Raw genomic sequence first — 15,849 nt, 5'->3', positions numbered from 1 at the left:
TGTGGTATTCCATTTTCCTGAATCAGATCTTATTTTTAAAAAAAAAACATCTCATTCTGGAAACAGGTATGCTTCATAAAAAATACACTTTGCAAAAATAATTATTTAAAAATAATTGCAAATTTAGCTAATGAATGCTATTATTATTATTATTTACAAAAAATACATATATATATATTTCAATAAATAATATATACAAAATTATTAAGAATAATAATATTAGTAAAACACAATAAATAATAAAATGTATATAATGACTAAATTAATCTAAATTAAAATTAACATGAGAAGCAGTTACTTAACTTTTTTAAGCGAAATTTTATTTTATTTTTATTGTATTTGGACCCAACTGATATTTCAGCTCAGTTCAGTCATTGACCTCAGTGCTGAAGGTGCGATTTAGAGCCTGATGGGATAAACTCCAAAAAAACTAAAGCTAAAATTAAAGCAAAGCTTTGGAATTTAAAATGAATTAAAATGAAGTTTCTGCTCGAATTGTTTCATGGATTTCAGTGATGTGACCGGACAGGGCCTAAGGGGCTCCGCATGGAACAACCATTAAGTGATGTGCGCGGGATAACAAGGAACGATTGTGATTTTGTACATGTGCAATGTCCCAAGAAGACAGTCCATTCCGATGTGAGCAATGCACAGCACACACAGGAGGTGAAGTGGAGTTTACCTCTGCAGCCAGCAGTCCCTTATTAAAACCAGCTATGAGTGAAGCGATTAGCATAATATATCAGCAGATTTAAAGAAATGTCTCTGAATACAGCAAAAAAAAAAAGGCTCAGTCTTGATAGATGCAGGAAACCCATCTATTTCAAGTCACATTTCCCTTTTGTAACATCACGGATCCATCCTAATGGAAGCGTGATGCAGTTCCCTTCATGTCCAGCGAACGGAGTCTTTCCCTTCCAGCTACAGAGGGTGTATCCCAATGTGTAAGTACAAAGTCCACTCCCCTGGAGTTGAAGTGTTCATTTTTGTTTGCCAGAAGCTTTCTTTTTGGAAGGTTTTCACATTATCTTACATACCGAGAGGAAACCAGTGACATTGCAGTCCTTGAGGAAGGTCCATTCATTGTCCATTCATTGTCAATGGTACTGATGTAGGAGAAGGTGCCAGGCTGGGTTTATCTTGCTGAAGCGGGGTCATCTAGGTCCATAGATCATTTCACATTAGCCCTGCTTCCATTTGAACATATCCCGCAGCTGTTCGGCCAGCCATGCGGTGTCCAACTGTGAGTGTAGGAGCCGACCTTAGCGACCTTGGCGGAGAGATGGAAATGAAGGAGGAGGCGAGGAGACGAGGAACGCGATACTGTAGAGAAGGTGTTTAACTGAAGGCCAGGTCCTGGTCTAAACAATGAGCTGCAAATCAGCTAAATGAGAAAAGCTCTGGGCGCTCAATCACCTCAGTCTTCGTTGCTATCATTTTTGTTGTTTCTGTAATTTCCCAACATGACCACTACATGAACGCTATACCAGGCACACTGTCACTAATCAACCGGCCCACTAATTGCAACGCCCCCATCGCCAACATTTTTGGCCAACTCTGAGCAGTGTAACACTGAACAGCAGACTGAAAAGAAAAAGATAGCATGTGGAGGGTGACTAGCAGCTGACCTTAGCACCAAACGAGACAGATGGGCACCATAATTATATGACCAGGTCTTTTCCACCTTGGTCTCTACACGACTTGTACAGTATGAATATGTCAAGCTCTGTAAGGGTTAATGGTCAATCAGTGTCTGGGACTGAGCATCAATGACTCAATGATCAATGACTGGGAGCATCTTAGGATGATCTCTAGCTTTCATTCTTAATTAAAAGCACAAATGGCCGTTGGTTCGGGCCTGGCGACTATTAATCGTGCAGTTAAAAGTGTGGACGAATCAAAGCTTAGCGTAGTCTGTAGAACTAATTACAGATCCTGCTCCAGGATCTTATTTTGCTCCTAATCTTAAAGTTCTTTGAGTAGCACCATAGAAGAACCATGAGATGTGAGCGTGAAGAACCTGTACATCGACTTCTTTCAACCCTGAAAAGGTCTCTCTATTAGAAAAATGCTTCTTCTATGGATTCGCTCAAAGAACCCTTTGTAGCGCCTCTATTTTTAGAAGTGTATAATGAGGTTTCCTTAGGAGTACAGTTCGATAAGTACAGCTAGGCTACACTACACTGTTATAAAAGGCTGGACTTGCTAGGTGGGCGGTTATACATGATAGGCTAGCTTTCTTTGATAATATTGATGGGCCTACCGGCCTACCGGCCTATGCGTATTAGCTACTGTATACTGTCCAGTACACTGCATGCTCCTAAACCTCCACATTGCTATGGCTTTTGTTTTCTAGCAGGACTTGCTAACATTGGGATCTTTCCTGTCGATTTGTTATGGGTGGCTAGCATATAAATTTCCAATGGTTTGTGTTGAGTCTATGTCATTCAAGCCAAGCTTGCTAACATTTGCGTCATTCCTCAGTGGTCTTTATGAGTCTGTGTACGGGCTCTGGGTCTTGCAGGTGGGTTTGGACTGCTCTGCTAGCAGGACTTGCTAACATCTGGATCATACTTGTTCAGCTATTATGGATGACCCTCTTTGCCAGCAGTAATTAAGGACATATCCATCTTTTTTTCGGTTTTGAGTCTGTGTCTGTCTTTCAGATGGCTCTAGATGACTTGCTTTGTTAGCAGGGCTTGCTAACATGCATGTCATTCCTCGTTGGTCTCTAATCTGAGTCTGTGTACGGCCTTTGGGTCTTGCAGGTTGGTTTGGATTGCTTTGCTAGCAGGACTCGCTCGCGTTTGTACTAATCTTCATCGGTCTCTGAGAAGGTGGGGTGTCTTGCAGGCTCGTTCTGCTAGCAGGGCTTGTTGACGTTGCACAGCAGCTCGGTGACTTTGATGAGGCGCGCCACGGTGGTCTGCGACTCCTCCTGCAGCCGCTGGTTGTTCTGCCTCAGACTCTGCACCTCCGCCTGGAGCACCGCCTTGTCCTCTTTCTCCTGCCGAGGGAGTGGCACACACAACACAACTGACCATCAGAGCGCCCCCTTGGGGCACGGGGTGGGATCGCTGGGGTAGGTGAAGAAAGCGAGGGGCTAGATGGTTGGAAATAGGGTAAGAATATTATTTAAATATATTATTTATTTCAATAGAATAAGGCCATATTTAAACAGACAAAATGAATTATTACTGTTATTCATGAATGCAGTTTAGGCTGGCCCGAATAACGTAAATAATACTTGAGTACTCGTTTATTATGTTGCCATTGGTTTTAATTATTTAGGGCTAGTAATGGCAATTATTAATATTATATATATATATATATATATATATATATATATATACTCCCCCTGCGATTTCACAACTCACCCTTTTCCCAAAAGACTGAAGCAAGATAAGCAAATAATGACTAAACAGGGTTCATTTGTTTGGCTCTAGTTTTGACTGTTGAACGTCATTCAGGCTAAGAATCTGAGAGTGTGCTTAATTGTTGAGAGACAGAGACAGAAATAGGTTATCCAATCAATTATGCTTCCTAGAAAAAATTAATGGCTGTAAATTGGTACAAATGTAATATAAAACACTGAAATAACTCGCACTGTCAATCCTAAATGAGAAATTAGTGATGGAATATGAACTTGATATGAGCTATACATTCAGTAAAGTAATTAAACTGTAGCTCTCAAAACTGTAGTTCCTCAAAAAAAATATCCAGCCATAGAATTATTTTATAAAAGAGATGTGAGTGTAAAGAATCTTTAAATAAGTAAAGAACATCTGCATCCACTATATTAAACCTAAAAACTCAGATGTTTTACAAAAATGGTTCTTCTATGGCTTCTCTCCAAGAACCCTTATTTTTAAGAGTGTACAAGTAAACTACTTGTACAAACAGCTAAAGGTTATAAAAGTAAAATATTTTTAAAGTTACTTAAAAAAAGCTAATCTGTGGGTATAAAAGTAAAGTACTTTTAAAGTTACTTCAGTAAAGTACTTTGGGAAAGTACTTTTAAAATCACTTTAGGAAAACAGCTAAACTGTGAGTATAAAAGATACAAGTAAAGTATATTTTAAAGTTACTTTAGAAAAACAGCTAAACTGTTATACAAGTATTTTTAACCTCTTGAGATCCTGCGTCCTCATGTGAGAACATTACATTTCTGATTCTCTGCACAATGATACCTAATTTTTAAACTTTGACCCTTTGGCCTTAATGAGTACATTGTTTTTGTTTTTTTTTTTCCAAAAAATGACTTTCTGTACAACAACTAAGTTTAGTTTTTTGGTCCTACTAATCCCAAATAGAAAAATAAAAAATTCACACTAAGCAAAGGTCTGGGTTTTAGTAGGTAAAAGTTATTTTTGTAAAGTACTTTTAAAGTTACTTTAGAAAAACAGCTAAACTGTGGGTATAAAAGTAAAGTACCTTTAAAATTGCTTCAGTAAAGTACTTTAGTAAAGTTACTTTAAATAAAACAGGTAAACTGAGCATACAAGATAAAAGTAAAGTACTTTTAAAGTTATTCCAGTAAAGTACTTTTAAAGTTACTTTAGAAAAATAGCTAAGGTGTGGGTATAAAAGTAAAGTACTTTTTTTTTTTTTTTACTAAAGTAGATAAACTGTAACTGCGAGAGTACAGCATTTTTAAATCATTTACTTTTTGGAGCTAAAATCTAGTTGGATCTGTCTCTTTTTCTGACAAACCTTACAGCATTTCTGTCTCTCTCAGCTCAGTTACAAATCCAAAACTGAAATATTTTGAATAAAGAATGATGCACTGAATAACTATTTAAAGCTAATGAATGAACATACTGTACTTGAAGGTCATACATAATATTAAATATGAAATTTCCATATAATGTTTTCTTTTTATAAGGGTGATGTTGAGAATATAGAGTTGAAAACTCCAACGAGTACTTAAGGCTTGTTAAAAGCTATTCGGGCCAGTCGTGTATCCAGAGCATATTTGATCAATACTTTGAGGGCTAAACTCTGACTTCAAACTCTACTTTACAAACTTTACTATTTCTGCCTTAGAGGCTTAGATGCTATGTTTTATTTCAGGCTTTTGAATGCAGTAATCTTCATAACCCTGTTCATCTAAGAAGCCTGCCCAAGGCTGACTCAAATTAAAATGATAAACAAATGATGCTCTGAATTTACTTAATTCAAAGGTGTACGTAATTTCCACAAGACCTCAATATTTTCATGCTTAAACATTTGATTCTATTTGTGATATTAAATGTAAAAAAAATACTAAATAGATAGTTCTGACAAAATATCCCCTCAAAAATCATAACCCCTGGAGTTCATGCTATGAATGCCATAGAAGAAACACCCTTGGTTCCATAAAGAACCATTTTTGTAATAGAGATGTGACCATTAAATTGATAAAGAACCTTTTTACATTTAGAGAGTTTTTTGGGTCTTTTAAAGGTTCTTCACACTTTACACTCATCTTTATGACAAACATGGTTCCTTTAGAACCAAAAGTGGTTCTTCTATGGCATCACTCAAAGAACCATTTGTAGCACCTTTATTTTTAGTAAGTGTAAGTCCAGTGTTTTGAGCATTGGTGTGTGTAAAGCCTAAGCCTAGCCTTCCCCACCTCCCCTTTCATTTCATTGTAATAGGACACACCTACCCAAGCAGCACCACATGATTCTAGGCCAAATACAGCTCAGTTAAGGCACATACAGGTCAGTCATTGAAATGGCAAGTATGTTGTGGCCCAAAAGTGGCCCAACTGTAGCAGCTATATGTGTTCTGACACCCAGATTTAGACAAAGTCAACACCAGTTTTGGGCCACAGCGTTTCCTTTTTGGGTAGATGCCTAGTTTTGACCACTAACAGTAATTTCCACATTAAATACTAAATGAGAGGCTCTCTGAAGAGTTTCACACATTTGTACACATTTGAGTCAAGTAAATGATGCATCACTACTTTTCAGTAGTTGAGGGTCTAGAAATCCCACTGCCAGAATGTCAAACTCAAGAGCCCCCAAACTTCAGCCTGAGCACCAACAGATGAACCAGCACACCAAACTACACCAGAAACACTTACAGTTCAAGGTTCACAGAAAAGACACACATACTTTTAGACACAGACAAACTCACACAAGAATGTTAAAGTGTTAGAGATGGACAGAAAAGTTGACCATGGATGACTGTCCAGCTGTTCATCTGTATGAACTTTAATATCACTGCTGTTGAGTAAAAAACATGTATCTCCATTTTTGTCCGTATTTGGTTTTCTCCATTGATAGAACCATGTAGCTGCTCTGTACACTATGTAGATAATTCATGATAAATGGACCAGTAGACATGCTCCAGAATGCCTCTGATAAAATCTTTTTACATTGACTTTTATTGACTTTCATTGAGTGTCAGGAAGGTTTTTTCCTTCTCTGGTTAAGTTGCTGTTTTGGAAGTTTTTTTTATTTTCTCTATAATTTGTTATAATATGAAGATTATTTAAAGGATTATGGTCTAGATACTCCATATTAGTTTATAAGACTTAAGACGTTTATAAAATTCAAGGCCAAATAGTCAGATCACAAGATATTATTGCAGACCTTTTCAAATCAGCCAAGACTTATTTCCTATCTGATTTCTGCTTCTTTAGTTCAGATCAAAGGATGCGAAGCTTGGACTTGAACTGTCACCAGTATCAACTCCATAAATACATTCCAAAAACAGCTCCCATCCCACTCTAACTGCACCCAGATATGAAAGCTCTAGCGAAGGTTTTACCAGGAGACTCTAACGCAGCATCACTGTCCTTAAGCCAATCACCAGCCACCTGTGTTCAAAGACCTTGAATTACATGCTTTTTTTGCTGCTTTCAAAAGTGACGCCACGTTTCTCCCTCCTTCCTCCCCACCACCACAGGTTTGGTCCCGACGGATGCCCGGGGATAGGCTCCGCCCCCTGCCTCAAAGTTCGGCAGGATCTGCAGGTGTCCTGATGGTGTAAGACCTGGGCTGACGACGGGGCCTACGCCAAAGACAATCAACAGTTCTAACTTTTACCTTCTCATAAATTCTCAAGATAAAATTTACTGCCCTCCTTTCTCAAGAGTCTTCTGGTAGAACTTAAATACTTAAATGTGGTGGTTTAGAAAACACTCTGACTGACTTTAGTCTGGAAAAACTGAAATAAGGGGGTTGAATTTTTACCTGTGGTATTATTCTGCTCACTGTGATCCAATTTAAAAGCGAAAAACTACAACAAAATGGGATATTACACTTTCTAAACCACATAGATTTATCTGCGGAAAGTGATTAAGATCTGAATGCCGTTAGACTGGGCTGAAGGTTGTTGTTGGGCATGTATTCATGGAGATGAGATTGGCGCCAGTTCCACTATAGCTTAAATGTTTGCATATGGTTTATACCTGCTGTCACACTTCAATCCATTGAAATTCTGGCATGAATTGACTGAGATGACATTGGTGACAGCCCAAATCCTGTGTTTGTTAGCATCGTTAGCCTAGCATCTCCGCTTGTAAGCTAAAGAACCACACATCAGAAATCAAATATGTCTCAGCTGTTTGGTAGTATATATATAGTATCGCTATATCTGATAAAACTGTGAGGAACTCCATTATGCACTCAAATACACTCTATAGACAAAAGTATTGGGACACCTGCACATTCAGTATTTAAAAAATGATCCTGCTTTTATTGAAGTAACCGTTTCTACTGTCCAGGGAAGAAGGCTTTCTACTAGATTTTGGAGGAGCATTGCTGTGAGGATTTGATTGCATTTAGCAACAAGAGTGTTAGTGAAGTCAGGATGTTGGATGATGATCACCACCCCACCTTATCATCCCCAACTCCTCAACTCCTCAACTTGAACCCACTTGATTTGACTTGACTAGTGTCTGGGTTCAGTGGTCAGTCATGCTGAGGTGATCATTCAGCAAACTGTTCCTCTAAGCTTCACTCTTCATTCTCTGATGATTTAAAATGGGAAAGCAGGACAGAAATAAGTTCAATAAATAATTATTAATGTATTTATTTTCCATGGTTCTCACATTTTTCTTACCATCTTTAACAGAAACAGTATTTCATGCCCTTAACAACTTGTCTGAGATTAGCATCAGTTTTTATCGGCATCAGTCTCAGGCCAGGATGTTTGGTAGGGGCTGAAGCAGAGGAGGGTCCCCCATAAATCAGTTGCTAAGGGCAGAAAATATCTGATGCTGGTGGGTGGGAGGAGGCGGACGAGACGTGAAGATGACAAAACAGAGCTACAGAGGGAGACACAGGAAAGAGTTGGGCGTCGTGTTGCAATTGGGCTGCATGTTTTTTTAACCAACTCTTTTCTACGATCGCAGTAGCTCTGCCGTCAGGAAAATGAAGAGCTTATTTTTCAGTTAGCCATGATTAATAGATGAGGAGCGATAAGGGTAGCTTGTCACAAAGCACGCTAAGTGCAACAACATCAGACATACATAAACAGTTTATGACAGCTACATTAAGCATTCATGAGGCGCCATATCTGAAAGAAGATGGGATAATAATAGACATTGCCTGGGTTCTTAGTGCCCAGATCAGGATGAACTGCGACAGACGAGGCCTCTAGGAGCCCATCCCCAGCGGAACCACAGCAATTTAATGCTTTAACAAACCAGAATGATGAAGTCTGCTTAGACTGCTTACAGTGTGTGTGTGTGTGAGTGTGTGTGTGCTGTCTGGACGCCTTTCGAAGCTGTCAGTATGTGTTTATGTACATGTGCGCATATGTTGTCATACTTATCACGCTGTGTGGCTGCTTTGCTTAGCATTATCATCAATCACGTGAAAAGCCTTGTTTGTTTATATATAGTACAAACGCTATATCTGATAAAACTGTGAGGAACTCTATTATGCACTCAAATACACTCTATGAACAAAAGTATTGGGACACCTGCACATTTACTATTTAAAAAATGATCCTGCTTTTACTGGAGTACCTGTCTCTACTGTCCAGGGAAGAAGGCTTTCTCCTAGATTTTGGAGGAGCATTACTGTGAGGATTTGATTGCATTTATCAACAAGAGTGTTAGTGAAGTCAGGATGTTGGATGATGATCACCACCCCACCTCATCATCCCCAACTCCTCAACTGCTCAACTCATCCACAAAAGTATTGGATGGAGTACCATGCATCATTCCAGAGAACACAGTCAGTTCTTCCACTGCTCCACAGCTCAGTGCTGGGGGGCTTTTTACCCCTCTAGCCCACGCCTGGCATTAGGCAGCATGGTGCTAATAGGCTCATGTTTATCTGCTCCAGAGAGTCCTATTCTTTTGGCAGTACTTCTCTGACACATCCGTGTCAACAATGGGTGCAACTTAAAGTAGCCGAATGTATTCATTAGAAGAATACATTAGAAGTGTCCACAAACATTTGGACACATAGAAACTTGTGTCTTGGCAATCCTGCGCTCACTCTGACACACTTTCTAATATAGCTACCGATGATCCCTTGGTGCATATCTACCCTCAGAGCGTATGCTTTTCTCTGGATTGATGATAACACAGCTGTGGGTGTTAATGGTGAGTGTGACAGAGAGAGGAGGAGTAGGAGGGGAGGTTACAAAGGCACAGATATAGAAAAAAAAGGAGATTTGTTTATGAGGGTAAAGCCACAAGATCATCATGTTAGCGCGGCGATCCCGATCGGACCCTGTCTCGCTGCTTCATGGAGGATGTCACACATTTTCAGTTGAGAGGACATCATTTGAGAGTCCCTGGAGATGCTACAGTATATTTATCACTGGGTTAGATGTCCATCCTCATGTGTGAAAGTGTCCCTGGAGAAGCCTGGAATGACTCTGACCTTTAAGGTCAATTGAGTGTGCGGCGTCTAGTACAGCTTGACTGCTTCTTTTATTTTTTTCCATTTTACTTTCCATTGATCTATGAAGCTCAAGACATGGTTTCTGTGTCTCCTTCTCTCTTGTTCTTTCCTTTAACACTCTTCAACACGTCCAATCAAATAACCACTGTTTCTCGTCTCTATTCTTTTCTTTGTCAGCAGAAGAAAGCCTTTCTTTAGCATGCCAATCATCATCTGGCCTCGACTTCAGCTGGCTGTCAGATGTTGTGAAGCTCTGGCTAATTCACACAGCTCACACATTGTCTCACTGCATGTTAGGACACCTCCCTGGGTCAATTTCGACAGAGTTGAAAATTGAAAATGTGTTATTTGGGTTTGGATTTGGTCGTTTGTTTGTTTGTTTGTTTATTAATTCGGTTTTGGCGCAATGGAGGAAAAATCTCATGCTGTACTTGCCTCGACTGCCACTGGTCGCTTAGTGTTGAGAGAGTGAGCATGGCTGCCCAATGTCCCTCCAGCCATCTTCTCATCTCCTCTGTTCGCCCTGCCCAATGACAAGACAGGTTTCTTTTGCTTGTCCCGCCCTACCTCTACAGTCCCTCTGGCTGATTGCCTCTGTGAAGTCAATCTTTGGGTTCTGGGGTGGTTGAGGGTTGGGGAGGGGGACTGGGTTGGGCAATTAGGTGAACAGGGTGTAGGGGAGGATGGGGGGGCGGGGTTGTTTTTGGGGAGAAGGATTGAGGGGGGGGAGTGGCCTCGGGAGCTCCGCTGGGACTTAAGGGTATAGGGGAAGGGAAAGTACCTTTTGGAGGTCATCCTGCAGTCGTTTCAGCATGGCCTCCAACTGGGACACCTTCTCCTCCAGGTGACTGGGTGAGTCACTGTGAGAAGGAAAGAGAGAGTGGGAAGGTTGATAACACCACATCAAAGTTAGAGAAATAACAAAATGTAAAGCTCCTGGAAACACATTTGGATGCATTTTGAAGTTGAAATAGAAAACACACAGCAGAAATATGATGAAGCACTTCTCAAAAATCTCTCTGAGAACTGTCTGGTCGTGGCCTTTATATTCTAATGAACGCGTACGACTGACAGCCTCTTATCACTGGCCAAGAAAATCTGTTTACATTACCATGGCGAAACACACAGCCCTGACTTGCGTCTTTTAGCTTTTTACTTTGAACTGCTTTTTACTCGTGATTTCAAAGATCTTAAGGTTTATTGAGGTTCTGCTGTCTGGAACCGAGTTACCAGCCAATATATAGATAAAAGCTCAAGCCTCGACTGAGAGAGCCCTCCTGCCCGCCACCTTTTGCTTCTCCACTTCTGCGTTTAGTGGCCAGACATGCGCCGTGCCGGTAGGGCAGGGTACTGGTGGGCAGCAGGCAGTGGATCTCCCCTGCTAGGTGCTGTGTCGGGACCTCCCATCTGCCCTTCCTGGCACCCAGCCACTACATTCGGCGGCAAAGGCTTTTTTCGATTTTGGGAAGATGTTACTTGAAGACATACCGTGCACATTTACAGTGAGGACCCTGAGGAGCCAGATTAACTTCATAAGAATGAAAAGATTTAGGATGGTTTAGGACCCAAATCAAGCCAATTATGAGATTTAACAGAGACTGGGCTAGATTTATGAAACTCATCCATAAATTCATATATCGATAAAGATATACAGCTCCGGACAAAATGAGGAGACCACCCTACATGATCACTTTCTCTGGTTTTACTGTGTATAGGCAGTGTGTTTAGGGAAATTAACATTTGCATTGTATTTTATTAACAATGGACAACATTTCCCCTAAATCCTAAATAAAAATATTGCTCTTTATATTTATGGCATTTAGCTGATGCTCTTATCCAGAGCGACTTACAAGGTTCCTCGTATTACAGAGTTGGGCCAATGTAGTGTTAGGAGTCTTACCCAAGAACTCTTACTAGTGTAGCACGGCATAGTCACCCAGACTGGGAATCGAACCCTGGTCTCTCACATGGCGTAATAGCAGAGTGGTCACCCTATTGACTTTTTTTTTTGTCTAGTAGTGTCTTAACTTGGAGGTGTCTTTGAATTTTAGCCTTTTCAAACTAGCTGAGGTTTTTCTTAAGTAAATAGTGAAGCACTTTTGTAAGTCACTCTGGATAAGAGCATCTGCTAAATGCCTTAAATGTAAATGTAAATGTAGCTCACTGGCAGGTAGTGGTGTTATCGGTTGCACCACACCAACCACTAGAGCATTCTTTAGAGCATTTTTCTGCAGAAATGACAACTGCTCAAAACAACTGCTCAATTATGCAATGAAATCATAATAACAATTATAATGCAAAGAGGTTATTATTCAGATGTAAATAACACAGTACTAATATTTGTACTTTGAGAGCATTCAGAAATCACTATGGTGAAATAAGCTTGACTGCCAATCACAGCTTTCATGTCCTGGCAGGCTCTCCACTAGTCTATCACATTGCTGCTGGGTGACTTTATGCCAATCATAGTCTGCAAATTCAGGTACCTTAGCTTTGTTTGAAGAAATGCCTGGACCACAATGGCTGCCCAATGCACAATGGTAGAGATGCACATTTCAGTGGACTCTTAATTTTTTCCAGAGCTGTAGTAAAAGTAAAAGCAATTGAATTTGCTTGATCTGCTAGCCACATGGATTCACCTGCTCTTCCAGCTCTGCCAGTCTGTTTACTGAGGCCAGGTCAGCCAAAGTCAAGGAAAACAGGCAGGAAAGGAGGTTTCGGGATGGTACAGGGATGCTGAACAGCCTCATCCAAGAAACTGAACTTTACAAGCACTTTAAACTGCTTTGGGAGCTTCTCACAAGACAAGGTTTCTTGTTGCTGATCCATCATCTTGGTTGTCACCATGCTTCGGTTGATCGGGTGAGTTAATTTTGGTTGCAGAATGAATTTATGTGTGAGAAAATGCCTTGCAAAAAGGCCTTGATGCATAGATTTTTTTATTAAACCCCATAAATAATAATTAGTAAGTTACATTTGCTTCCATCATTAGTACAGCATTTTTAATATTTTTGATTATCTGACATTTTCAAAACACTGTCCGGAAATCATGCTCCTTTCTGGAGTCCACATTACAGGACTGTACTGAACACCAACTGGCCACCAGATGTCACCAGTAGGGCAGGATCATTATTAATAATATAATACAGAAGATATAGCAACATAGGCCTGCATTATTAATTCATATAAATATTAATATTATGATCCATGTGATATGAGTTTCAGCTGAGAAAAGTGGTTGATCATACCCAAAAGGAAAAGTGCCACCTTGTGGTCTATGCAAAATAATGCATTTCGGTATTCTATTAGAATACACTTTATATACACTATTTAGACAGAAGTATTGGGACACCTGCTCATTCATGGTTTCTTCTAAAATCAAGGGTATTAAAAGGAGTTGATCCTGCTTTTGTTGGAGTGACTGTCTCTACTGTCCTAGGAATAATGCTTTCTAATAGATTTTGGAGAAGCATTGCTGTGAGGATTTGATTGCATTCAGCGACAAGATCGTTAGTGAGGTCAGGATGTTGGAAGATCACCACCTCAACTCACTTCAAAAGTACTGGATGGAGCACCGTCCATCATTCCAGAGAATGCAGTTTTACTGCTCCACAGCTCAATGCTGAGGGGCTTTGTACCCCTCTAGCTCACACCTGGCATTAGGCATGGTGCCGATAGTAAGGCTGTGTGTGCATGTGTGCATTTGCACATCTGTGTCAGCAATAGGTGCAACTTAAATGATCTGAATACATTCATTAGAACAGGTGTCCACAAATATTTGAACACATAGTCTACATTAAATACACTAAAATACATCATTTTTGATACTATGTGATGCTCACATGTCTCCACCTTCATTGTATGCATGTGTGATCGGTGCATCTGTCTAACTCACCCAAACCTGTGATCTATTAGACGACACAGGTCCACCTGTGGTCTTTAATTGGATATTAGTAAATTAGGGTCTCTTGTATCAAACAGCTAGTTTACTTTACATGTATTGTAGGCATTAGAGGGAGAGAGAGACAATGTATGAGTCAGAGCACTGAGAGGGACATGCCTACAGAAAAGCAGCATTATGACTAAGAGACACACAGACTGGAAAGCCCTAATAGAAATGACTGGCAAATGGGGTCCTTTTCAAGGTCAACACAGACAAATTACACCTCACTGACCATAATTTCAAGTTACTGCGCATGTTGCCTCTGAGTAATACTGGCATCTGCACTTGACTTTAGCTGTAGAAAGTATGTATATATACACATTGTATTTATATACTGTATATCGTCGCGGTCCAAAGAAAAACATGTATCTAAAACTGCAACATGTATCTAAAAACCTTCTTAACTTTCAATGGAAGTCAGTTTAGAGCATTTCTATTGGTCTATTCATCTAGAATTATTTACACATGGTATGAGGCAGCTATAGTATTCAAATGATGAAGACAACTAAAAAAAAAGGACAAAAATGGAGATACATGTTTTTCATTGGACAGCAGCGATAAACTGCATTTGTATTATGTTTCCCTGCATTATTTCTAAGAGAAATGCTTTTATTGACAAGCTAATGAACCTAAAACAGTACTGTAGATAAGGAAAACACATTTTTTGTCAAAAGTAACACAAATGCTGAATGCTGTAAATGCTGTAAATGTAAATGTTCTATTAGTGTTTTGAACCCTTAGGTTCTAGGTACCTCTAGGTACCTGTATGAACTGTTAGCTAACAGAACTGAATGCGATTATAGGGTATTTATAATGTATCTGTAACTTGATTAGTCAAGTCGAGGCAAATTTCTTTCTTAATTTATTTTGATCACTTTTTTTTTTACAACCAGCTTTACAGAAATCCAGAGCAACACAAAAAACAAACAACACAATTAACCTCTCAAACTGCCTCCGTCCCGCTGGCAGGCCGAAAGTGTTATTACAAACTTCTATTACCAAAGAACAGCCCCACCAGTTTCAAAAGAAGTCCCTGTAGTTACTGAATAATACACCTTAGTGTGTAATAAGCCTTGGAGTGTTAAGGGGTTAACCATATAACCCCAAGTGAGCATGACTAAGCCACAGTGGCAAGAAAAACTCCCTCAAAGGTGAGGAAGCGAGACTCACAGGGGGGCACCCATCCTCCTCTGGTCAAAACCAGTGACTAATAAATGGAATAAAGTCACTTTAATGCCAAATACGTTCATTATAATAATAACAACAGTAATGATGATAATAATATGATAATAATAGTAACAATTAGTAGATTGATCATTTGAGTCTGCTTTAGCTGAGTTCTCTTCTGAGAGCTTTAATTAAAAACTGCATAGTCCCATCATATATCCAAGAGATACAGAGGTAGTGTGAAGACTGTCTATTCCCCCTGTACCTACAGTATCCAACACTGTTACAGTAACTCCCTTCATTCCCAGGGCAAAGCACTGCATGGGTAATCACACACAGTGCTCCACTGCTGAGGACAGTATGCAGGTCCACCTCACCTGTCTTTGATATCTTTGAGCTTGGCATCCGTCTGACCCAAGGTCACAGTGTCTGCTGCTGCCTGGCTGCCGTCTCCAGCCTTCCGGTCTGAAACACAGCATTCCACTCCATTACTCACTAGCCTTAGTCAGGCTAACTCAGGTTAGTCACCTCCACAGCTACCCACCGCTAACAATGAAACAGACACCTTCACTCAGTCCTGAACACATACAACAAAGTGACACACTGGTCTTTCACTGGTGAACCATCTCGTTCTCTCTAACGGGGCCACATTTCAGAAGAGCAGGGAAATAACATGTTATATATTATATCTTTTTAACTCCATTAAGAACATTGTATTGTGTTATTAATAGAAATGTGACATGCACTAGAGTATGTAGAGAGTTTAAATATGTACAGGTTATAGTATATATTATTAGTATTATATTAAACGTTATAGCTCCAAAAAATGAACTTTACACAAGATGGAAAAAACCCTATTAATTTTTAATAGAAGTCAATGTA

At 39.8% G+C, this 15,849-nt stretch overlaps 1 protein-coding gene across 6 annotated transcripts in view; it reads right to left on the bottom strand.

Moving 5' to 3' along the window:
* Nucleotides 1–266: 266 nt before the first annotated feature.
* Nucleotides 267–15,849, bottom strand: part of sipa1 (signal-induced proliferation-associated 1) — a 102,757-nt gene continuing 87,174 nt past the window's right edge. For 3 of the 6 annotated variants that reach the window (XM_072658490.1, XM_072658569.1, XM_072658656.1), the window contains exons 14-16: nt 15,345–15,432; nt 10,639–10,717; nt 267–3,007 (exon numbers count right to left, since the gene is read on the bottom strand). In XM_072658490.1, the coding sequence (XP_072514591.1) occupies nt 2,864–3,007; nt 10,639–10,717; nt 15,345–15,432 (311 nt within the window). In that variant the 3' untranslated portion in view covers nt 267–2,863. The other 3 variants (XR_011977628.1, XR_011977631.1, XM_072658740.1) reach the window with 3 other exon arrangements.

Source organism: Salminus brasiliensis, chromosome 1 (genome assembly GCF_030463535.1).
Source record: "Salminus brasiliensis chromosome 1, fSalBra1.hap2, whole genome shotgun sequence".
Classification (NCBI taxonomy): Eukaryota; Metazoa; Chordata; class Actinopteri; order Characiformes; family Bryconidae; genus Salminus; species Salminus brasiliensis.
This window is presented reverse-complemented; position numbering and strand designations above follow the sequence as displayed.